We start from the raw sequence: 26,585 nt of genomic DNA, 5'->3' as shown, positions 1-26,585 counted from the left end.
AAGAAAAAAGCAATACTTTTCAAAGCACACTTCAACAAGTAGTTACAGAACATATCCCAGAGTTTGTCATGGCTATTATTCCACCATTCTTAGATTTTTCCTTCTAGATGCTCCAAAACACTGGAGGCTATAAGAGGAATATTAATATAGTGATTCGGCAATCATACTTGTTTGCTAAATCCTATTCTCTCTGTTATACCTCCTCCTGCTCCTTTGATCCTTCTCTTAATCTATAAAATCTGTGAGTAATGCCCATTCTGACTTTTTCAGGTTGAGGAGGGGTATCAATACTAAAGAATAGGGGGATGTAATTAATTGATAATCTTGGAGAGTCTGGTCTCTCTAGGTTTCAGGATTTATCTAACCTAGGAACCTTTTGAGAATTGTAGGTTACGGGAAAGCAAAATTAGTGCATGAAACCTTTATAGAGTCTCAGTTCAAGCCCTAGGTGTTCTCAAGAGTCAACAGGTGTGATGTTGGCTGGGGTCTAGCAAACCAAGGCAATTAGCACTATCGAACTGAAGCTTGTATAAGAGTTGCCTCCCAAATAGCGTCTTGACTTCACTTGATCTCTCTTGGCAACTGATACCTTTTTATTACACACCTTTTCCTTCCCTTTGTCCAGAAGGCGTTGCTGATCCCATGGTGCTAGGACCAGACTCATCTCCAGGAGCCATGTCTGTTGTCTTTTAAAAAAATTTCTCTCTGCAGTTTTGTATTTTTGATTTTTATGTAATAACCCTTCCTCAAAATCAAACAAAATAAAAAACCATTGCCAGACTATAAGGGAGTATTCAGCTACAGCTAATTTTCTAATTAGATGTTTATTTTAGTTTGTTAGAGCTGACAGGATGCGATATACCAGAAATGGATTGGTTTTTATAAAGGGGATTTGTTAAGTGTTACAAGTTACAATTCTAAGGCTGTGAAAATGTCTGTATTTAGTTACCAATAAGAGGATGTCTTCTTGGAAGAAAGGCACCTGATATCAGGATTCCTCTGTCTCATGGTGACATGTGCTGTCCTTCTCTCCTGGCTTCTGGTTTCAAATAGCTGTCTTAGCTTCTGGCATGTCCTCCAGTGTTTTCCTTCTGCATCTCCAAACATCTGTATCTCTGCTTTCTCCAAAATGTTTCCCTCTTAAAGGACTCCACTAAGCTGATTAAAACCAACCTTGAATGGGTGGGGTCACATCTCCATGGAAATAACCTAATCTAAAGGTCCCACCAACATTGTTTCCACAATTTAGAAATTAGTAGTAAAATTAGTATCTGCTCACTGTAGAAATTTGGGAATCTATCAAGTAGTATATGAAGATGATACTGAAAATCACCCTTAATCCTACCACTCGAAAATAATTAGTAGCAGTATGTTTGCCTATTTCCTTCTGATTCTTCCATTGTATTGATATATATGAGTTTGTATTTTAAAAACTTAAGTTCTTCTGTATAAATAAGATTATCCAGATTGTCTGTTTTTAATATATTATGAATATTTCCTCATGATACTAAATGTAAAACATATTTTAGCTATACAATGTTCCATCAACAGTTACATAATGTTTCATTTTATGAATTAATATTTAACCATTCATTTGTATTGTACAGGCTCTATTTTAAATAGTACTGCATTGACATACTTATGCATAAGTCTTTAACCAAAGTTCTATTTCCTTTAAAATAGAGAGATTCATAATAGCAGAATTGTTAGAACTGAGGCCAGAAATATTTTTAAGGTACTGAACAATCCAGCCCAAATAACTTTCAGGGAAAGGATAGGCTAGTTTGTATTTTCCTCTGTTTCATCACACCTCTCATCAACATTGAGTATTATAATTTTGAAAGTCTGCTAATCTGATGTCCTCCCTCAAAAATATATTATATTGTGATAATTTTGAGTTTGGTGATTTGCTCATGTCCTTTGTCCATTTCTCTGTTGGCTTATTCATCTGTTTCTTCTATCCTTAAGGGAGTAGGGAGTAGTTTCAGACTCCTTCAATAACCCTAATATATGAGAAATTATGATGTGTATTAAGTATAATCTTTTTATCCAGTTTGGAACACATTGCTTGGTAGGTATTAGTTTGAAAAGTAAATGAAGATACTTAATGAAAAGTATTTTCCTGCTTTAGTATATAGAAATGTGTACCTGAAAGTAGACTGTATGAGTTGAACAAAACCTTGCATCATATTAGGAGGTTGTCAGAATTCTTACCACATATAAAATCCTGAGGCCCTGGATGATGATTTGAGTCAAGTGGGGATAGGTGACAATGGGATTTGTATGTTTTTTTTCTTGGAGAGGATGATTGCAATTTTTTTCTGGAAGAAGGTGATTGCAACATATTCTAAAATTGAGCCTCTGATGAATAAAAGAAGTGGGGAGAAGAGAAAACAAACATGTATGAGGCACAGTTAATGTGAGCTCATATATGCTGTAACCCTTATATGTATTCCTGTATCATTGTGAGGTAGATATTTTTATTTCCATTTTATGGATAAGGGAACAGAGGCTAGGAGGAGTTAAGTTACATATGTAGGAGGTGACAGAGCCTGGATTCAGACTTGTGCTGTTTTCATTAGGTGGGGCTGCTTGTTTGTGTCTTTCCTCTCTTGTTATCCTTAGCCACATGTGACGTCTCTTTTTCTCTTTTTACCATGCCTTAGCCACCTGCAGCTCTAGCTTCATTCCTATTCTCTCTTCTTCTATGTAGTATTGATAGCACTCTTCGTTTGGTACTAATAGTGGGCTAATGGTGTTTTTTTTCTCTTGAATTTTATTTTGGAATAATTTCAAACTGACAGAAGAGTTGGAAAAACAATAGAAAACTCATACATTGAGTTCCAAGGTATCCCTACTTCCTGCCCCCGCAGCATGCAATGCATCCCCCCCCCACACAATCTCCAGGTATCCAGATCCATCAATTTTAACATTTTGCCACATCTTCCATATCGTTTTATCTGTCAGTTCAACTGTTAGTATTTTCTTGGTGTTTTGAGTTGTCAGAGTTTCTCCTGTGCTCAGTTTTTACCTAAGATTGCATGTGTCCTCTTCTCACTGGGCACGGGCACAGCTGAAGCAAGGGAACTGCATTGGGACATTACGCAGAAGGGAGTGGTGTGAGTCGTGGCATGCAGCAAGCAGTCTGTCATCAGGTGGGTGGGAGGCTTGGAAGACCAGCCAGAGAAAGTCTTAGGAATGGCCTCTGTTATGGATTTAAAGGGCAGAGAGTCAGACATTTAACGGTACCCTATTTAATTTCATTCCATTTATACTGCCATGTGCATTGAGGGAAGCAAATCACCATATACCCTCTTATATTCATTCCTCCTTTACAGAGGAGTAAGAAGCCTAAGTGTAGAACCAGAATTCACCAGTAAAATGAAAATGATATCAACTTCTGGCATTGTTGTAAGGTTAGAGAAAATGTGTATAAAAACTCAACCTGGTGTCTCTCAAATAGCAGAGGTCGAAAAAGAGTAGCTGCTGCTATTATTTTTCATTTTATGGAGTTGTTGATCATGCTGCTGCACTTCTGCAATCCCCTTTTCTCTTACTTTTTCTAGCGTAGGGTTCAGATTGGAGATAACACAAACACTTATCTTGAGAATGCCAAACACTGAGCATGGCACCAGGGATACAAAGCTGATTCAGAGCTATTCAGGGGTTCTCAGTTTGCTAGGAGGAATGAATATGGAATATTTACTAGGATTATGATAATGATAATAGCAGCTAGTGGAGGCATTTTCTCCTTTAACAATCCCAAGAGACAGTTATGAGAAAATGGAGGGGTAGAATGTTGAGTAATGTACCAATTCAGGGAACATAGTTTGGGAACATATGCTTTACTGTACAATGTAAATGCTTTATAGCATTTCTGTTGACATGCAGAAGAGAAAACTTGTGGGAGCAAGGAAAGCCTCACAGAAGAGATGATGTTTGAGATGGGTCTTGAAGGATGTAGAAAAGGTAGGGAGGGGTGCAAGGGTAGTTCAGTGGTAGAATTTTTGCCTGCCATGTGGGAGACCCGGGTTCTATTTCTGGCCCATGCACATCCCAGACAAACCAGCAAATAAACAAAAATTCAACATATGGTGCTGCAATAATGAATTACTCACATGGAAAAAGAATGAAGGTAGGGATAGGAAAAGATAGAAGTGAAAGGAAAGAACATGTAGTGAATGTCGAGAAAGAAGAAGCACATTCTAGACAAAGGAACAGTATATCTAAAGGACATGAGAAATGAAAGAAGTGCAGTATGTTTAGAATGTATTTTAGAATATCTGGGAGATGAGGGGGAAGATTCTGAAACTAGGTAGATCATCGAAAGTCTCATATGCCAGAATGATAGATTAAATACTTTTTCTTCAAATTAGGGAGAGGAATTGGGTATTTTAATCAGAGAAATATCATTGTCAGAGTTGTGTCTCAGAAGAAAAACTGGGAGTTGTTTGTGGGGTGCTTTGAAGAGGATTGAGATTGGAGATAGGGAGCCCAATGTGGAACTTACTGTAGAAGTCTTGATGAAAGGTGATGAGGGCTTGAATAAAGGCAGAAGTGCCTCAAAGAGGATAAATAAATTATATATATGTTGGGCATGATAACTGGATATAAGGTGTTGAGACAGGAAGTTCAGCATTATCTCTGTCCTGGGAAGATGGTAACATTCTCTGAGATGGATGAGGGTCTGTGTTTATTTCACTGCTAGATGTGCCAACATACTATGGACATACATACCCTCTATAAATATTTTGTTGAATTAAAGTGCGACTTTGGGATATTTTAGGATTAAATGCAATTGTTTATGAAAAATACATGGAGTTGAGTTATACCAGTGAAGGAAGTGTCAGGCATGTAGAGAAAATATAGTCTTTATTTAAGAAGAGTTACAAGACCAGCAACTTAGGGAGGTTTGGGAAAGAAACACTTAGATATGGCAGGGGGGTGGGGTGGGCAGTGTTTGATTTTTACTTACACAATTTTGAATGATTTTTAATTGGAAGGCTGTGAGTAGAATATGATTATTTGAAGTATACAAATACATTCTTGACCAGGTTCTCTGTGTGAAAATTTCTAGATATCTTGCAGAACTTTTGAATGTGAACCAGAAGTAATCCTTTCCTTGTAGGGATTTACATTTTCAGGTTATGAGATAAATAAAAGTAGTGCCGCAAATAGTCTACAGTTGAATTTTGGTAATGTGGTAGATTATCTGGAAAGAAATACCTTTTCCTAGCTTTATGTATAGAAACAAGAAATAAGCTAACATTGTTGCTTAGTAGATTTTTTTAAGAGAACTGACAAGCATCATTTATTGTCGTTAAGAATTTCTTTTAATGTTATTTACTCTTTGTACTTAATGAATTGTTTTAAGTGTAGTGACTTTGTATAAATGCATAAAAACATAAATCCTAAATTGTAGGGAGGGCTGAATTAATGACATTTTACTATGTCAAAATTATGATGTACGAAATGGGATTAAAGTTTGTGCAATGTACTATGGTTATATCAGAATTTATACTGTAGTCTTGGTCTGGGAATGTGTGCTTTTTAAAAGAAGAATGAAGATATGCTATTGATACAGCTAAATATAGAGAAGGAAGGAGGTAGCTTAATTTCTGATCAGAGCTCCTTGGATCGCTACTGGGGGCAAAAATGGAAGCCTTTGGAAAGGTTGTTTGTTAGGAATGTTATACCCTGCAGAGATATTAACATACTTCTTTTGTTAAGTCTAAGGGGCTTCTCCATTCCGAATGTGTAAGGAATAGCATCTATTTTCAGAAAACTGTAAGCATTTTATTTAAAGTAACCTAAATCAATCATAATAGTTTCATTTTCTTAATATGGGCTGTCATTTTGTTATGTCACATCTGTTTTGATGTTTGTCTTGGAAGGGGACAAAATAATTAAGTAGCAAATTTTGTTCTTATTATGGATATAATTTTATTTACCTAGCTTTAGTTTTCTTCTTGAATTTTCTAGCATTAATTTTTTTTTCTCTTTCCTTTCATTCTCTAACTCAAAAGTTGACTCATTCTGTAATACATTCTTCCTTTCTGAGCAATCCTTAGCCTTGGTAATCAGTGCAAAGCAATTTTGAGGTTTGGTATTTCTCCTCATGAACTTGATTTCAGCTTCTCAAAATTCCATTCTTTCTTTTTCCCCTCCCTCCCCTTCCCCAGAATGCATTAAAGGTGTATTCCACATTTTTTGGCTTTTCTTGGAGAGGAAGTATGTTGTAGCAACATATATTTGAGCATAAAGCAGCATATATTTGAGGACTTACTGATGATTAATAAATTCCATTACACTTCTGATAATTGGGATTCTTGAGGCAGTCATAATTTATTTCAGAATTAATTGAATCTGAAACTCTTTAAATCCGTAATAAAAAATCTTGCAATCCGCTATCTCACAACCTATTTTTTCTCCTGTATTTTCTACATCTAATGGATTACCATGTCCTTTGGGCTCTACCTTTTCCCTATCCCTTAAGTCACTGATGTGACCCGGGTCTTTATCAGTTCTTACCTTCATTCTTTCCCTGGCCCTTTTTACTTCCTTTCCTCCCTTTTTCAGGTCTCTGTCCTGCCAAATCAGTTTCCTTATCAAAGTCTGAGTAAGATCTCTAAAACTATCCTATTCCTAAAAATTTTTATACTCCTTCAATACTGTAAGCCTTAAAGATTGAAAACTCAAATTCTCGTTTTTCTGAAATTTCAAAATTATGCCTTCACTAAAACTTGAGTTGAAGTAGTTATAAATATTTCCCTGCAGAAGCTAAAATGTAGGATATAATTACATATACATTTGGTGAGGATTTTCATTGACTACGAATAATTTGATTTAGAAGCATGTGATTGTAGAATGAATTGAAAATAACCTATTAATCTACATCTGGGTTTCATTGTCTGCTCTGACTGAATAGATACCCAGTTGCCTAATACAATGCTAACTTTGTTGAGGAAAAAGCACAGTATTGCTTCAGATAGTCAAAGCAGAAGTTGTGGGGGAGAAACACTTTTGTAAATATTTGCCTTACTGTGTCTTGTAAAGACTTCTATCAAAACTAGACAGTTTTGGAGACTCTAAGTGAAAACTAGTTATAAATCTTTGAGGGAACCAATTATGGCAGCTTTAATTGGATATTAATAAAAAATAATGATTTCTTAGGAAATCCAACTATTTTTAGACCAAATATAAAAATGGAACTGTATACTAAATAATAAAATCAATGAGTCATTATTCCTCATTCAACAAATATTTACTGAGCATTTTACTTGCCTTCTTTTAGGGGTTTGGGGTATCTTAGTGACTAAAACAAGAGCCCTGCCTTTTGGGGAGCTTACATTCCAGTGACAAGAGAAAGAACAGGCAATAATAAATATAAATAAGTATGTATATATATATATATTAGAAGGGAAGAGTTCAAAGGAAAAAGAAAGTGTAGAGCAGGATAAGGGGAACTGGGAGTGCTGGGTTGGGGAGACAGGTTTTAGTATATGCTGGTAGAAGACTTCACTAAGAAGTTACCGCTTTAGAAAGTGACAAATAAGCCTTTGTCCAGTATTTATGAGTGTCATTTAGTTGCTAAGCACACATCGGACTTTGATAATGAAGAAAACTTAGATCACATTCCATCACAAACTTTAGGGATTACACACTCGAGCAAGGGAAGTTAAAGATAGAAACAAACTACATGCTTTGATAGCTGTCAAGATACAGTAAGGCATTGTCAAGATACAGTAAGGCACATAAATCTTTCACACTCTCTCTGATTTAATCTCACCTCTGTTCTTTTTATGATAAACAGTTTTTGAAACTATTATTCCTAAACCTTCTGGATATCAAACGTTGGATTATATTATAGCTTTAAAATTTAGAGTTATGTGAATTGGTCATTCTTTCTCCACATTTCTTCATTACTTTCTTCAAAAAATATCCTCTGATTACTCAACATGTCCAAACCTGTTTCAAATTATAGGCAGTGGTACTTTGAATCACCTCATTATCTAAATGCAATGTTTTTATTCAACATCTTTCTACCTTCCCTACCAATCAATATATGTAATAAGTATCGAATATTTCTTAATATTTGCAAGGCATCTTGCTCATGCTCAAGTTATGCAAGGTGTATAACAATGAATAAGACTGACAAACTTCTGCCTAATAGGAATCTGTGGAGGAGGCAGTCAGTAAGTAATCTAATAAGATTTCACATATATACCGTTGGTTCTCAAACGCTTTGGTCTCAGGACCCTTTTATACTTTTAAAAATTTATTGAGGACTCCAAAAAGCTTCTGTTTATGAGAACTATATCTATTGATACATATCATTAGAAATTAAGGTTGAGAGTTTTAAACATCATTATTCACTTAAAAAGGGTGGTAATAAATTAAATCCATTACACAAATATTATTTTATGAGAAAATAACCATTTTCCCAAACAAAATTAAGTGAGTGGAGTGGCATTATTTTACATTTTTATAAATCTCTTTGTTATCTAGTTTAATGGAAGAAAATATGGCCTCACACAGATATGTAGTTAGAAAAGGAAGGAGTATTTTAATAGCCTTTTCACATAATTTTGGATATTTTTCTTTGATACCTCACTAAAACAAACAGCGATAGTCTCTTAAATGTTAATTGTAATGTGGAATCTAAAACTAATTAATTAAATTTTCATAATCTGTTACATTAAAATTCATTGGTCTGTCTTATATTTTGAATGGCTCTTTTGACCTCTGTATGAATTTGTAACATCATGTATGGGTTATTTGAAAAATATTGGTTTGCTGTTTTGTACAACAGTAGGAAACATATGCAGATATTCCAAATGTTAACCCATTTCATCGTATGATGTATTTATCAAAGACACATTTGTTATGTGAGACAACATAAAATCAAGTCAGTCTCAGAAAAGTATTTAAAGTATCAGGAAGCTATCAAGGTCATAGTGGCTGGCAAATAAAAGTTTTCCAGAATTCTAATGTTTACATGAATGCTTGAATTTTATAATCAGCAGTAGTCAGTGTTCTTGACTGGTTCTTTATGACAGTCTGTCTTTTTCTGAAATGACAGCTACCGCATTCATTTACAGAGAAATGTCTGTCACATTCCAAAGTGTGAATAATATAAATTTGTCAGTTGTTTTTTCAAATAAAGATGATGTTCCTTGAAAAAAGTGCATAAGTGCTTTTCCTTGAGGCAACCTCTTTACTTTGGTATGCAGCATAAGTGCTTTATCTGTACTTCCTATTTGTCATAAAGACTGTTTAAAAAACATATACTCGAGAGTTGAGATTTAATAATTTTACTGCTTCTTCCAGGGCATTTTTAAGTGAATCAGACATTTTTTCCCCCTCCGCATGATGGAGAAGAATTTAATCACAACTAATATGGTTTGGTGCTGTGGTGAAGCTCAACCTGACCTTTTTTTTTATTTTTATTTTTTTACTTTAAACATTTTATTACATGCAATTACCATCAAAACTGAAGTTGTCAGAATAATATTAAATACTTAAAATGTTTTAGTTAATGCATATTTGAAACCTCAATGTACGAGTTGTTTAAAAAAGGACTGATGGCACATATCAAGACCTAAAAAAACAACTGTAAGGATAAAACTTGTAGGCAAGGAGTTTTTCAATATTAAACACCTTCCCCAATTTTAAAAAATGAGACATAAAAGCAAAGGGGAGCCACAAATTTGAAGTCAAAGATAACAAGGTTTGGCCTAATCCCTTTGTCTGGAAGAAAGGGATTAAATGCCTCCTTTTTGGCTTTGCATTGGGCCAGCTCCTATTTTTGGAGGATATTTACTAGATAGCTCATTTAAACAATTGAAACATAGGGAGCCCAGAATAAAAGAGAGGGCCTTTAAAAACAAACAAACAAAATACAGTTCGGTGCCTTGATTCATGCTAAGGTACCAGTGTTTTTACCACAGTACAGGCAGTACAACACGGTGAAAAATGTAGATAACATTGTTATTTTGAAAATGGTTTTGCCCTCATGGATACCAGTGAACGACTTGTGTTTTTAATGTATCTTATTTTTCCTGATTTTTCACGGTAGACTTAAGAGGTAGTTGGTAATATTAGCCCTTTTTGAAATAAATGACTACAATGCCAAGATATTAAGTACTGTCTTCCCTAGGTCTCATAAAGTCAGCACTATAAAGTGGTGAAGCTGAGTACTTAAACCCAGGTTTCTTGACTGTAAGACTGATTTTTTCCATTTCATATGTATCTCCCAGTTGGAAAGGTTTTTATTGTTTTTCTTTAGGAAGGACTTCATCTATCAAGAAGGATATGAGATGAGGCTTATTTGACTGGGCTAGATTGCTTGAAGCCTAGAGACTCCATTTTTATTTGCTGCTTCCTAGGTGGTTAGTGGTTGTAAAAATTAAATCTTTTTGTTTCTTTATTCTACAAAATAAGGATAATAATAATATCTACCTCATGTAGTTGTTGTGAGAATTACTTAGTTAATGCATGTCATATGTTTAGAATCATGCTGGCACAAATTAAGTGCTCAATAGATTTAGCTTTTATTATTTATAAAGATCAAGATGGAACCCATACATTTCAGCTGAGGGAACAACTTGAACAAAAGCCTGGAAATTATGAGTTAGGTGAATAGTAAGTACAATGTAACTGAAATATAGGGGTTCATGGAAGAGTGTATTGGGAAATGAGAACAAGTTAGATTTGGACCCTAATTATTGCTGGACTTGAGCTAAAGTATTGTGTCCCTAGTGCCTACGACAGTGATTGATAACATGACATGTATTTATGTACTACTTAAGTGCTGAAATATTTGAATTCGTCTAAGGAAGGGCCGAGTATATCCTTTTATCATGTGCAACGTATGTGAAGAAAGAGATACTTTAACTTAGTCTGGAAGGGTGAATAGAATTTTAATAAGCAAAGATATTAGAGGCTATTAGACTAGATGAAGGTGACACCTCACTGAATAAAGTATTACTCAACCAATTAATTGTACATTCCAGAAAACTGTAAATTACTTGATATCATAAATTGTCTTATCCATGTCCTTATCCCCAACATAGCACCTGATGCATATTGGGGCTCAATAAACATTGGACAAACCATCTCACCACTTAATCTTGTAAACATGTTTTTTTACGTAATGTTTTGGTTTCACAATAGCTTTCATAGAGATGGAGACCTTCCTGGTAATGGAGGGTAATTCTTCTTTTTACTTCAGCTAGAGAACAGATAATTTATTCATACTAGTTGTAGGTCTTAAAAGAGAAGAAAATAGGATTTTAGGAGGACAGATTTCTAAGCACTGGATCAAGGATGGTGAGGTATAGGAGTGTTGGAACCTTGTCTTAAAATTTACTTCTTGTGGTTTAGTTTGTGAGCATTACGTTGGAAAAATGAAATCTTTTGAGTGGCCTCTTGTTCTTACTTCTTCAAAATACATATAATGTAGGAAATGTGATTAGATATTTAATAAAACCTAAAATTATAAAATCCTAAAAACTTCAGTAATTTACTTATTGGATTTAATTTACTGGATGATAGTATCACAGTGGCTTGCCATGACATTCTCTAAATGGTGTCTTTTGGGGAATCAAAATTCTTTATTTTGATATAGTTAAAATCTATCAGTCATTTTCTTTGTGATTTGGCATTTTGTATACCATTTAGGAAGCTTTCTCCTATTCCAAGGTTATGAAGCTATATGTTTTACCTTCCAGGAGCTTTAATATTTTTTCTTTCACAGTTAGGAATTAAGGAATCATCTGGAATTGGTTTTTGCGTGTAGTACAGGTGAGTTAGGTTTCATTTTCTCCCCATATTGTTCCAGGACCATTAATGGAAAGATTGTTCCTCACTGCTCTTCAGTGTAATATTTGTCACACATCACGTGTTATGAGTCTGTTTCTGGGATCTGTTCTGTTGTAAAGGTGAGGTGTAGGAGTGTTGGAACCTTGTCTTAAAATTTACTATTCTCATTCCAATACCACATTTTCTTATTTACTTTATTATAAAACTTTATATTTTGTAGTGTAAACCCTCTTAAGGGGGCTTTTCTCTTCTCATGAAAGTCTTTCTATTCTTTGTCCTTTGCATCTTATAAAAATTTTAGAATCAGCTTGATAAACTCCGAAGTATACCTTTTGGAATTTTAAGTGGCATTGCATTTAATCCCTAGATCAATGTGAACAGAATTTATGTCATTACAATATTGAACCTTCCAATCCTTGAATATGATACATATTTCCATTTATTTAGGTCATCTTTTATCCTAATAATGTTTTTTTAATATAATTAAAAATTTTTTTGAAACAACCTCAAAGTTACAAAGTTGCAAAGTATAATGCAAAGAATGTTTTACCCTCTCTGGAACTGTTTGAGAGTAAAAGTGGCTGTCCCATCATCCCTGAATGCTTTATCGTGTATTTCCTGCAAAAAGAACGTTTCCCTGTATTAACACAATGCAACAATTAAAATCAGGAAATTAACATAGATACATTATTACTATACAATCCTTAGACTCCAAGTTTTACCAGTTGTCCAAATAATGTCCTTTATAGCAAGAGGATCTGTTTCAGAATCATGTTGCAACTGGTTGATATGTCTGTTTAGTCTCTTTCAGTTTGGAATAGATCTTTGGTCTTTCCTTGACCTTTGTGAACTTGACCCTTTTGAAGATTATAAACCAGTTGTTTTGTAGAATGTCCCTCAGTTTGTTTGTTTTTTTTTCTGATGTTTCTGCATGATTAGGTTCAGATTACACAGCTTTAGCAGAAAGGTCACAAAAGTGAGGCTGTGTTCTTATTACAGGATTTCAGTTTGTCCCATTACTGATATTTATTTTAATCACTTGATAAATGTGGTATTTGTCAGGCTTTTCTTATGAAGTTTTGTCTTTTTCCCTTCTTCATTAATATTTCATGGGGAGGTATTTTGAAGCTATATAAGTATCCCATTCCTCATCAAGCTTTCACTTATGCAAATCAGTAGGAACTCATGGTTTCCTGTTTTGTGCAATGGGTTATAATTCATTGCTATCATTATTTATTTTGATGCTCAAATTGTCCTCAGTTGGCCACTGGAACCTCCTTTAAGCTGTGTTTAGTGTCCTCTTGACATGTCCCTCTTACTCTTTGAGTACTTCCTAACTTTCTGGAGCAAGAAGATATTGCAGGCTCATTTTATACATTCCCTGTCCTAGTTCTGGGATCAAATATTTCTCCAAGGAGCCCTGGTTTTTAATAGAGAACAGTATTTAGAAATTGAACCTGGTACTAGGTATAATTATTGTTACTGGGGTTTCACAGCTCCCAGACCCTTTCAGAAACAGAGCTAGGAAATGAATGTTTTATGTGTGTATGTATGTGTGTGTGTGTGTGCGCGCCTGTAGATCCATGAACATATTTATATTGGAATGTATTTATTAACATATATATTGAAAACCATGAGTTCACATAGATACCTCCACTTGTAATCTAATGCCACAGAAGTCATTCTGGTTTTATTCCTACTAATATTTAGAAATTTATTCTCTTATGGATAGGAGCCCTTTATCCTTATTATAATATTTACTTATTTGATCACTCCTTTATGTAGTTAGTTCCCGTTACCACAGCTACCTACTTTCTTTTGAAGATGCCATCCTTGCCGCCTCAGAAACCTCACATCAGACTGACTCTGTGACCTGCACTGTGGACACATGCCAAACCTTTCCTAGGCCCTGATTCTCCATGATGGACTACCACACTTTGTAGGTTCTGTTTTCATTCTGCTTCAGTACCCTATGCCAGGTTGTCCCCTCTGCATGTATGCCTTCTACACCGTTCTCAGGCTTTAACACCCTGAGCTGTATCTTCCACCTATTTTGTACAATACCTTTTTTTTTTTTATTGTATAGTATAACATATATACAAAGCAAAGCAATAAAAAAACAATAGTTTTCAAGCCACTCTTCAACAAGTGGTTACAGGACAGATCCCAGAGTTTATCATGAGCTGCCATATGATCCTCTCAGATTTTTCTTTCTAGCTGCTCCAGAATATAGGAGGCTAGAGGGCTTTCATATTTTTTTTTATCTTCACACTCGACTTTTATTCCTTCTTTTTTTGTGTGAGAAATAACATATATACAAAAATGCAATAAATTTCAAAGCATAGCACCACAATTAGTTGTAGAACATATTTCAGACTTTGACATGGGTTACACTTTCACAATTTTAGATTTTAGCTGCCCTAAAATACTGGAGACTAGAAGATATCAATTTAATGATTCAGCATTCATATTCATTTGTTAAATCCTGTCTTTTCTGCATAACTCCACCATCACACTTGATCTTTCCATCCCTCTCTTTAGGGGTGTTTTGGCTATGGCAGTTCTAAATTTTTCTTATTGAAAGGGTCTGTCACTAATATGGGGTAGGAAGATGGAGGTATCTGATGTTCTGGAGAGGCTGGGCTAGATTTCAGGACTTAACTGGACCAGGGAACCATCTGGAGGTTGTAGGTTTCTGGAAAGTTACTCCAGTGCCTGGAACCGTTGTGGAATCTTATATATTGCCCTAGGTGTTCTTTAGGATTGGCTGGAATGGTCCTATTGGGGGTTGGTAGGTTATGATAGGTAGCAAGGTCTACCTGAAGCTTGCGTAAGAGCAACCTCCATAGCAGCCTCTGAACTCTATTTGAACTCTCTCTGCCACTGTTATTTTATTAATGACACTTCTTTCCCCCCTTTTGGTCAGGATGTAATTGTTGATCCCACACCTGGCAATCTGTCCTCTGATTTCTGTTTCTATGAGTTTGCATATTCTCTGCTATTTTCTTTGATACTTACTTTCTCTGATATTATTATTCTTTTTTAAGCCCATACCATGGGGCTTAAATTTAACATCCTAATCTATAACAGTCTCATTTGTTTTACCGCCCACTTAACTTCAATACCTTCAGGTCACAGCATATGGGTCTCCCTGATCCTTCTTGCAAATGTATCCTGTCCCTTCTTCCCTAGGAAGCAATTACCCCAGCGTCCTGGGCACTGCACTGTATGTCCTATAGCCAGCAGTCCCTTGTACCAGGCAGCATAAATTTGACTGCTCTCCCGCTGCATTTTGTAGGAGAACTCTGTGAACTGCCTTCTACATACAGGTCAAGTTCTGTGTTGGCAAGCCCCTTAGGCCACCACCAGACAGATTACATCAGACATGGGTGTTCCCAGTATGTGCATAGGGTTACTCTGCTCCCGCCAGAACCAGGACCCGGGATCCACCCTGGGAGAGTGGGTTGGCCCTTCACCGAGTTCATGAGTGAATGGGGGTGGGGTGGGGAGCCAGGACCTCCAAGTCCTACTGCTTTTTTTTTTTTTTACATGGGCAGGCACCAGGAATTGAACCTGGGTCTCTGCTATGGCAGGCAAGAACTCTGCCACTCTTCCATTGAGCCACCGCCTCACCCCCCCAAGTTCTACTGCTATTAAGTAGCCTTTTTCTTTTTTCATGCTTGTCCTGCAGTCTGTTAACTTCTTTCTAAGCATCTTTGAACAAATTTTTCTGCCAGTTCTTGTTGGTTGTTCAAAACCCCTGTGTATGGGCTGGGGGAATGGGATGGAGTCCTGAAGTGTCTCCCTCCACTGTTGTGATCCTCAGCTAACATCATCCCATATTGCCTTTAGTATTGACAGTTCCTCGTTCTTTTCTTGTCTTTCATGACCATGGCACTTTTGATGAGTACTGGTCAGTTATTTTGCAGAATGTATCTCAATTTGGAGTATCTGATGTTTTCTCCTGATTATATTGAGTTTATGCATTCGTAGCAAGAATACCACAGAAGTGATGATGTTTCCTTCTCAGTACCTCATGGTATTAGAAGGTCTACTGGTATTAATAAATCTTACTACTTGTGATGTTAAGCATGATCACTTGATTAAGGAAGTTTCTACTGGATTTTTCCACTGTAAAATTGCGATTTTTCCCTTGAGAGATACTTTGAGAAAATGCTAATACCGAGTTTATCCTCAAACTCTTGTCCACTGATTTTAGCACCATTTGTAATTCTTGCTTGCAGTTATTATGGCTATGGAATTTTTCTAGTGGTGATTTTTAATTTCTCTCATTCCTTTTACTCTTTTTAATTGAAAGTCTTTAAAGAAGAGCTGTCCTTCTCCCCTATTTATTTTTTTATTCATTTATATATATATATGTAATTATTGAACTCATGAGTATTTATTTTATTTGATCAGTTTTAATCCAGACTGTCACTTTCAACTATACAATTCAGTGGTATTAATTACATTCACAATGTTCTACTATCAACACTACCATCCTTTTCTGTTATCCACCAAAACTTTTCTATTATCCCAAACAGAAACTCTGTATCCATTAAGTATTCACTCTGCATTACCCACTCCACCCCTGCTCCTGGTAATCTGTAATCTGCCTTTTGTCTCTGTGAATTTGAATTTTCTAGTTATTTCATGTAAGTGAGATTGTACAATATTTGTCTTTTTTTGTATGACTTATTTCAGTCAATATAATGTCTTCAGGGTTTATCCATATTGTAGCATCTGTCAGCGTGCTCTTCATGCTTTCCTGTTTGAACCATCTTCCACTAGACATTATTGTTTTTTAAGCCTTTACAATACCTTCTAGGATTTTCTTTAATGAAGCTTGCTGGTGACAAATTCTCTGCTTTTGTCTGAAAATGACTTTATTTCTTCTTAATTCCTGAAGGATATTTTTCATTGCATTCTAGATTGGCAATTATTTTTTTTAGCCATTGTTTCCTGTGAGACTTTAGCTCAATTTAATTACTATTTCTTTGAAAGTAATCCTGCCTCCCCACTACATACTGTTTTAAAGATACTTCCTTTATCTTTGGTTTGCTGTAATTTTTGCTTTGAGGTAACTAGCTGTGAATATCTTTGTTTTATCCTTCTTGGGATTTGTAGAGCTTCTGAAATCCTGGCTTAATCTATGCTATCTGTTTTGGAAAATTCTCAGCCAGATTTTTCTGCTGTTCCATTCTCTCTTCTGCCTCTTTTGGTATTCTAATCACATGTATTTTATACCTGCTTTCCTTCTCTCTCTTTTGTTTAACCCTTTCTTCGATATTATTTTCCATTTGTTTGATTTATTGTCTTTTGTTCTAATGCGTTTTTTTCTGACCAGTGAATCTAACCCACTGTTAAACGCAGCCATTGAGTTCTTAATTTTGCTTTTTATATATTTCAGTTTTAGACTTTGTATTTGACTCTTTAAAAATCTGTCATTTAAAAAATAGTTTTTAAGTCTCTGCTAAACATTACAGATTTTTAAAAATTTTTTAATTATTTTTTTAAATTAATTAACGGAAAAAAAGAAATTAACCCAACATTTAGAAATCATACCATACTACATATGCAATCAGTAATTCTTAACATCATCACATACATGCATGATCATAGTTTCTTAGTACATTTGCATCGGTTTAGAAGAACTAGCAACACAACAGAAAAAGATATAGAATGTTAATATAGAGAAAAAAATAAAAGTAATAATAGTAAAAACAACAACAACAAAAAAACCAGACAGACAAAAACAAACAAAAAACAAAACAACAACAACAACAACAAAAAAACCCTATAGATCAGATGCAGCTTCATTCAGTGTTTTAACATGATTACTTTACAATTAGGTATTATTGTGTTGTCCATTTTAGAGTTTTTGTATCTAGTCCTGCTGCACAGTCTGTATCCCTTCAGCTCCAATTACCCATTATCTTACCCTGTTTCTGACTCCTGCTGGGCTCTGTTACCAATGACATATTCCAAGTTTATTCTCGAATGTTGGTTCACATCAGTGGGACCATACAGTATTTGTCCTTTAGTTTTTGGCTAGACTCACTCACCATAATGTTCTCTAGGTCCGTCCATGTTATTACATGCTTCATAAGTTTATCCTGTCTTAAAGCTGCATAATATTCCATCATATGTATATACCACAGTTTGTTTAGCCACTCGTCTGTTGATGGACATTTTGGCTGTTTCCATCTCTTTGCAATTGTAAATAACGCTGCTATAAACATTGGTGTGCAAATGTCCATTTGTGTCTTTGCCCTTAAGTCCTTTGAGTAGATTCCCAGCAATGGTATTGCTGGGTCGTATGGCAATTCTATATTCAGCTTTTTGAGGAACCGCCAAACTGCCTTCCACAGTGGTTGCACCATTTGACATTCCCACCAACAGTGGATAAGTGTGCCTCTTTCTCCGCATCCTCTCCAGCCCTTGTCATTTTCTGTTTTGTTGATAATGGCCATTCTGGTGGGTGTGAGATGATATCTCATTGTGGTTTTGATTTGCATTTCTCTAATGGCCAGGGACATTGAGCATCTCTTCATGTGCCTTTTGGCCATTTGTATTTCCTCCTCTGAGAGGTGTCTATTCAAGTCTTTTTCCCATTTTGTAATTGGGTTGGCTGTCTTTTTGTTGTTGAGTTGAACAATCTCATTATAAATTCTGGATACTAGACCTTTATCTGATATGTCGTTTCCAAATATTGATTCCCATTGTGTAGGCTGTCTTTCTACTTTCTTGATGAAGTTCTTTGATGCACAAAAGTGTTTAATTTTGAGGAGTTCCCATTTATTTATTTCCTTCTTCAGTTCTCTTGCTTTAGGTTTAAGGTCCATAAAACTGCCTCCAATTGTAAGATTCATAAGATATCTCCCTACATTTTCCTCTAACTGTTTTATGGTCTTAGACCTAATGTTTAGATCTTTGATCCATTTTGAGTTAACTTTTGTGTAGGGTGTGAGATATGGGTCTTCTTTCATTCTTTTGCATATGGATATCCAGTTCTCTAGGCACCATTTGTTGAAGAGACTGTTCTGTCCCAGGTGAGTTGGCTTGACTGCCTTATCAAAGATCAAATGTCCATAGATGAGAGGGTCTATATCTGAGCACTCTATTCGATTCCATTGGTCGATATATCTATCTTTATGCCAATACCATGCTGTTTTGACCACTGTGGCTTCATAATATGCCTTAAAGTCCGGCATCGTGAGACCTCCAGCTTCGTTTTTTTTTCCTCAAGATGTTTTTAGCAATTCGGGGCACCCTGCCCTTCCAGATAAATTTGCTTATTGGTTTTTCTATTTCTGAAAAGTAAGTTGTTGGGATTTTGATTGGTATTGCATTGAATCTGTAAATCAGTTTAGGTAAGATTGACATCTTAACTATATTTAGTCTTCCAATCCATGAACACGGTATGCCCTTCCATCTATTTAGGTCTTCTGTGATTTCTTTGAACAGTTTTTTGTAGTTTTCTTTATATAGGTTTTTTGTCTCTTTAGTTAAATTTATTCCTAGGTATTTTATTCTTTTAGTTGCAATTGTAAATGGGATTCGTTTCTTGATTTCCCCCTCCGCTTGTTCATTGCTAGTGTATAGAAATGCTACAGATTTTTGAATGTTGATCTTGTAACCTGCTACTTTGCTGTACTCATTTATTAGCTCTAGTAGTTTTGTTGTGGATTTTTCCGGGTTTTCGACATATAGTATCATATCGTCTGCAAACAGTGATAGTTTTTCTTCTTCCTTTCCAATTTTGATGCCTTGTATTTCTTTTTCTTGTCTAATTGCTCTGGCCAGAACCTCCAACACAATGTTGAATAATAGTGGTGATAGTGGACATCCTTGTCTTGTTCCTGATCTTAGGGGGAAAGTTTTCAGTTTTTCCCCATTGAGGATGATATTAGCTGTGGGTTTTTCATATATTCCCTCTATCATTTTAAGGAAGTTCCCTTGTATTCCTATCTTTTGAAGTGTTTTCAACAGGAAAGGATGTTGAATCTTGTCAAATGCCTTCTCTGCATCAATTGAGATGATCATGTGATTTTTCTGCTTTGATTTGTTGATATGGTGTATTACATTAATTGATTTTCTTATGTTGAACCATCCTTGTATACCTGGGATGAATCCAACTTGGTCATGATGTATAATTCTTTTAATGTGTTGTTGGATACGACATTACAGATTTTTATGTTATTGAATATATTAATTCTGGGTTTGTTAATTTACATATCAGGAGCCACTCTTGATCTGTTACAATTGTCTTTTGGTTCTCATTTATGTGTGGTCTTGTCTCCTGGTATACTTGGTGGTCTTTGATTATATGCTAAATACTGTATTTTGAAAATTGTTTATTTCTAGAGAATTAATTCAGCACTCTAAATAAGGATATTTTCCTAAAGATAAAATTTTCATTTGCTAGGTGCCTGGGATCACTAACACTCTGGAATCGTTCTCAGCATTTTCGGACATCAAGATTTTTCTGGGCTACCCGTATGACTAAAAACTGGGCAACTTTTAAAATTCTGCTTCATCCTTAATCCTAAAGTGTAACTCTTTGGAGTTCCAATCAAATCAAAATTGAAGTATAGCCTATTTGACAAGACCCCCACTTTTGGTGAACCCTGGTCTCCAACTTTTGTCCTGACATGGCTTTTAAGTGCATTGCCTCGCCTTCAGTTCCTCTCATGGAATTTACAATTTCTCCAAAAGAAAAGCAGACCCAAACAGCAGGCTTATTTATCTCTTAGGTTTTCATTTTCTCCCAAATCTTAGCCTGGTAATTCTTCAGTACCTTGTTGTCTCTGATGCCTTCAACAAGGTTTCTTTTAAAAATAATCTGCCCAGTTTTTCTAGTTGTTCTCAGTGGAAGATTACTTATTGAATACAGTTTTCTTTATCATAATTGTTGCAAGTAAATTGCAAATCTGGGAAAGACAGACCAATGTGATCCTATTAAGGAAATGATACAACTAAAAACCTTTGCTGTTAACCTCATGGTTTTAAAATTTTACTTTCCAACATGGTGCTATATTGTATAAATTAAGATTTTAATTTTATAATATTTTTTTTTTCCAGCTCGGGATGCTGATGAGCGAGAGAAGTGGATCCATGCCTTAGAAGAAACAATTCTTCGACATACTCTTCAGCTTCAAGTAAGAGCCTTAACATGGTTTCTGGGTTTTAGTTTGTTTTTGGTTTTAGAAGTAACTGTGATATGATATAAGAACGTTAAATTTCTGAGTTACTTATTTGTGTCCTTAGAGTGTTTTGTACTACATAGTAAGGTTATAGTAATTTTATTTTCTTATACTCCTTGGAGTATAACATACTGATTTTTATCTAGAAACAAGGTAGTACAAGGCTATGTTGAAAATGAACTGTTATATTAAAATGTGCCAGATTCATTTTAAAAATTTAGTTTCTGTACTTGTTTATTGATATAATGAATTACACAATTTTGAATGGTAGTAGACAAGAGCTGACAAGTTGACCTAATTTTCTTGTTATAGAATTTGGCTGTTGCTGTAGATGTAATTTAGCACTCTTTGGGATGAAAGTGAAAGAAAACTCAATCTGAACTTGTTTAAGGAAAAAGCAAATATTCTGGTGTTATATATATATTCTGCTCTAGGCATTTAAATGATATCATGAGGACCTAGATTCCCCATCTATATTTCTGGGTTTTGGTACTTCTAGGTTGGCTTCATTCTCAGATAGGTTCTCCATTTGTAGCGGCAATATGGCTGAAGCAGTTTCATCCTCATGTTATAGGAACTCAAAGTCCTTAGGACTCCTTAGGAGGCTATTCTTTCTGTACCTTAATAGGATAAGTAGGATTAGTGCTGATCACCTTAGCTTGAGTCATTTGTGCAGTCCTACCAGTCACAATTTCAGGCCTGGGTCATTGCTTTACCCTGGACTGAGGATGGACAACAGAAACATATTGCTGATAGGGTAGAAGGTGGTTTCCCTCCCCACCACACCACCCAAGCAAAGTGAGAATGGGGAGAGAAGACAATGGGTGACAAAAACAACAAATGTCTACTACCACATTGAAGGCACTTATCTACGTTTATTTTCTCATTAAAGAGCTTATATTTGTGGTATATCGAAAAATTTTTATTTATTTATTTAGAGGCTTGAATTGTAAAAAACTGATGTTTTATAACCTTTTCTCTCTACTTACCTTTGTCCTATGCCAGGAATTGGCTTGATTAGACATGATGGGGTAGGGCATCCCAGGTCCTACAAGATGGAGAGCTACCCATCTCTGATAGTATTCAAGAGAAGGCTTAAAAACATTATTTAAGGGTGTGGTTATAAAGCAACTGTAAGAAATGAATATGGAGTTAAACTAAAGTAAACTAAGTTATGTTATGAGTTATATTTTTTAAAAGCAACTTTATAATTTCTATGGGTTTCTTTTTTAAATTAGGCAGTTTTATAAATGTCTGTATCATCATTTTAGCAAATTTGTGATCATGTAAAAAGATAAATTTTTTTTAAAGATAAATGTTTTAATAATCATATTAGACTGAATGCAGCAGATGAAATCCCTCCCATAGATGGTTAGACTGACATTCAAATATCTATATGATCTAGTCTCAGACCACACTTTTATTTATTTATGTATTAAATTTTATTAATAAAACCAATCAACATACTATATGAATATTCTTTTTTATCACATATTTGTATATTCAGCATTATGATCACTTCTTAGAACATCTGCATTAATTCAGAAAAAGAAATAAAAAGAAAACAAAAAAGATTCATACATACCATATCCCTTACCCCTCCCTTTCTTTGATAACTAGCATTTCAATCTACTAAATTTATTTTAACATTTGTTTCCCCTATTATTTATTTATTTTTTCATCCATATGTTTTACTCATCTATCCATAAGGTAGATACAAGAAGCATCAGACACAAGGTTTTCACAATCACGCAGTCATGCTGCAAAAGCTATGTCATTATGCAATCATCGTCAAGAAACATAGCTACTGGAACACAACTCTACATTTTCAGGCAGTTCCCTTCAGCCTCTCTATTACACCTTAACTAAAAAGGTGGTATCTATTTAATGCGTAAGAATAACCTCCAGGATAACCTCTCGACTCTGTTTGGAATCTCTCAGCCATGACACTCCATTTAGTCTCATTTCTCTCATCACCTTTCGGTTGAGGTTTTCTCAGTTCCTTGGTTCTGAGTCCCATTTCATTCTAGGATTTCTGTCCCACGTTGCCAGGAAGGTCCACACCCCTGGGAGTCATGTCCCACATAGAGAGGGGGAGGGCAGTGAGTTTGCTTGTTGTGCTGAGTGAGAGAGAGAGGCCAAATCGTACCAACAAAAGAGGTTCTCTTGGGGTGACTCTTCGGCCTAATTTTAAGTAGGCTTAACCTATCCTTTGTGAGATTAAGTTTCATATGAACAAACCCCAGGATTGGGGGCTCAGCCTATTGCTTTGGTTGTCCCCACTGCTTGTGAGAATATCAAGAATTCTCCACTTGAATTTCCCCCCTTTCTCACCATTCCACCAAGGGGACTTTGCAAATACTTTTTTATTCACTGTTCAAATCCTTCTGGGATTTATTGAGGCATCACTCTGGACAAACCAACAAAATCTCATGCCTTACTCAAGGTTCCATGTACTTATGGTGTTCAAGTAAGCTGTCCACATAAGTTATATTAGGAACTGCGCTAGTCAAAATATAAATTTTGTACCAAATAAACATTTTTTGCTTTACTCTGACACATAAGATAAAGTTTTAAAATATAAATTACCTTCTATTTTCAGCACCCTACATTATTGACATTCCTTTGTTCTTCCTCATGTAAAGCATTTTTAAATTTGTACATGTAGTCGCTATCATTATACACTCTAGGCATTCCTAGATTATACCATCTCAGTCTTTATAGTTTATCCTTCTGATTTCATTTGTGTCCCCAGTCCTCCTCCCTCTATCATTCTCACATTCAGCTTCATTCAGTGTTCTAAAATTATTGTATTACAGTTAGGTAATATTGTGTTATCCATTTCTGAATTTTTACAATCAGTCCTGTTGCACAATCTGTATCCCTTCAGTTCCAGTTCCCCAATATCTACCATATTTCTATCTCCTGATGACCTCTGTTTGTAACTGAAATTCTCTAAGTTCATTCATTAACATTAGTTCATATCAGTGAGACCATACAGTATTTGTCCTTTTGTTTCTGGCTAATCTCACCAGCATAATGTCCTTAAGGTCCATCCACATTGTTACATACTTCATAACTTTATTCTGTCTTATAGCTGCATAATATTCCATCGTATGTATATACCACAGCTTGTTTAGCCACTCATCTGTTGATGGACATTTGGTTTGTTTCCATCTCTTGGGAATTGTAAATAATGCTGCTATAAACATTGGTCCATTTGTGTCTTTGCCCTCATGTCTTCTGAGTAGATACCTAGCAATATTATTGCTGGGTCATGTGGCATTTCTATACTTAGTTTCCTGAGGAACCGCCAAACTGCCTTCCACAGCGGTTGTACCATTTAACATTCCCACCAACAGTGGATAAGTGTGCCTCTTTCTCCACATCCTCTCCAGCATTGTTGTTTTCTGTTTTATTGATAATGGCCATTCTGGTGGGTGTGAGACAATATCTCATTGTGGTTTTGATTTGCATTTCCCTAATAGCCAGGGAAGTTGAGCATCTTTTCATATGCCTTTTGGCCATTTGTATTACTTCTTCTGAGAACTGTCCATTCAAGTCTTTGCCCATTTTGTAATTGGGTTGTCTGTCTTTTTGATCTTGAGTTGAACAATCTCTTTATATATTCTGGATACTGGACCTTTATCTGATATATCATGCCCTAGTTTGCTATCTGCCAGAATGCAATATACCAGAAACAGAATGGCTTTTAAAATGGGAATTTAATAAGTTGCTAGTTTACAGTCCTAAGGCTGAGAAAATGTCCCAGTTAAAAGAAGTCTATAGAAATGTCCAATCTAAGGCATCCAAGGATAGATAAACTTGGTTCAAAAAGGCTGATGAAGTTCAGGCTTTCTCTCTCAAGTGGAAGGGCACATGGTGAACACAGTGTCATCTGCTAGCTTATTGTCCTGGCTTCCTGTTTCATGAAGCTCCCCGGGAGGCATTTTCCTTCTTCATCTCCAAGGGTCGTTGGCTGGTGGACTCTGCTTCTCATGGCTATGTCATTCTGCTCTGCTCTCTCTGAATCTCTTTCATTCTCCAAAATGTTTCTTCTTTTATAGGACTCCAGAAACTTATCAAGACCCACCCAAATGGTGGAGACATGTTGTCACCAAATCAGCTTAACAGCCACTCTTGATTAAATCTCATCTCCAGGGAGATGATCTAATTACAATTTCAAACATATACAGTGCTGAATAGGGATTAGAAGCAGCAGCTGCCTTTATAAAATGGGATGAGGATTAAAACATAGCTTATCTAGGGTACATATATCATTTCAAACCAGCACATATTGCTTCCAAATATTGTCTCCCAATGTATAGACTGTCATTTTAATTTCTTGGTGAAGTTCTTTGATGCACAAAAGTGTTTAATTTTGAGAAGTTCCCATTTCTTTCTTTCTTTCTTCAGTGCTCGTGCTTTGGTTGCAAGGACTAGGAATCCGTCTCCTATTATAAGATTTATAAGATATCTCCCTACATGTTCTCCTAACAGTTTTATGGTCTTAGATATAATGTTTAGGTCTTTGATCCATTTTGAGTTAATTTTTGTATAGGGTGTGAAATATGGATCCTCTTTCATTCTTTTGCATGTGGATATCCAGTTTTCTAGGCACCATTTATTGAAGAGACTGTTCTGTCCCAGGTGAGATGGCTTGCCTGCCTTATCAAAGATCTATTGTCCATAGATGAGAGGGTCCATATCTGAACACTCTATTTGATTTAGTTGGTCAGTTTATCTATCTTTATGCCAGTGCCATGCTGTTTTGACCACTGTAGCTTTGTAATACACCTTGAAGCCAGGTAGCGTGAGACCTCTGACTTCATTTTTCTTTTTCAGGATATTTTTAGCTGTTTGGGGCACCCTGCCCTTCCAGATAAATTTGGTTATTGGTTTTTCTATTTCTGAAAAGTAAGTTTTTGGGATTCTAATTGGTATTGCATTTATTCTGTAAATCAATTTAGGTAGAATTGTCATCTTAACTATATTTAGTCTTCCAATCCATGAAGACAGTATACCTTTCCATTTATTAGGTCTTCTGTGATATCTTTTAATAGTTTCTTATAGTTTTCTCTGAATAGGTCTTTTATCTCTTTAGTTAAACTTATTCCTAAATACTTTATTCTTTTGGTTGCAATTGCAAATGGATTTTTTTTTCTTGATTTCCCCCTCAGGTTGTTCATTACTAGTGTATAGAAACACTACAGATTTTTGAGTGTTGATCTTGTAACCTCCCAGTTAGCTGTACTCATTTATTAGCTCTAATAGTTTTGCTGCGGATTTTTTGGGATTTTCGACATGTAGTCTCATATCATCTGCAAACAGTGAGAGTTTTACTTCTTCCTTTCCAATTTGATGCCTTGTATTTCTTTTTCTTGTCTAATTGCTCTGGTTAGAACTTCCAACATAATTTTGAATAACAATGGTGATAGTGGACATCTTGTCTTGTTCCTGATCTTAGAGCTAACGTTTTCAGTTTTTCCCCATTGAGGATGATGTTAGCTGTGGGTTTTTCATATATTCCCTTTATCATGTTGAGGAAGTTCCCTT

The 26,585-nt window shown here is 35.5% G+C and overlaps 1 protein-coding gene across 9 annotated transcripts in view; it reads left to right on the top strand.

Annotated features, from left to right (window-relative positions):
- The window catches only part of OSBPL9 (oxysterol binding protein like 9), a 248,303-nt gene that overhangs the window by 131,607 nt on the left and 90,111 nt on the right, over positions 1 to 26,585 (top strand). For all 9 annotated transcript variants that reach the window (XM_077149691.1, XM_077149681.1, XM_077149682.1 and 6 more), the window contains one exon: positions 20,908 to 20,984. In XM_077149691.1, coding sequence (XP_077005806.1) covers positions 20,908 to 20,984 — 77 coding nt within the window. The remainder of the gene's footprint in view (positions 1 to 20,907; positions 20,985 to 26,585) is intronic.

Source organism: Tamandua tetradactyla, chromosome 2, assembly GCF_023851605.1.
Source record: "Tamandua tetradactyla isolate mTamTet1 chromosome 2, mTamTet1.pri, whole genome shotgun sequence".
NCBI lineage: Eukaryota > Metazoa > Chordata > Mammalia > Pilosa > Myrmecophagidae > Tamandua > Tamandua tetradactyla.
This window is presented reverse-complemented; position numbering and strand designations above follow the sequence as displayed.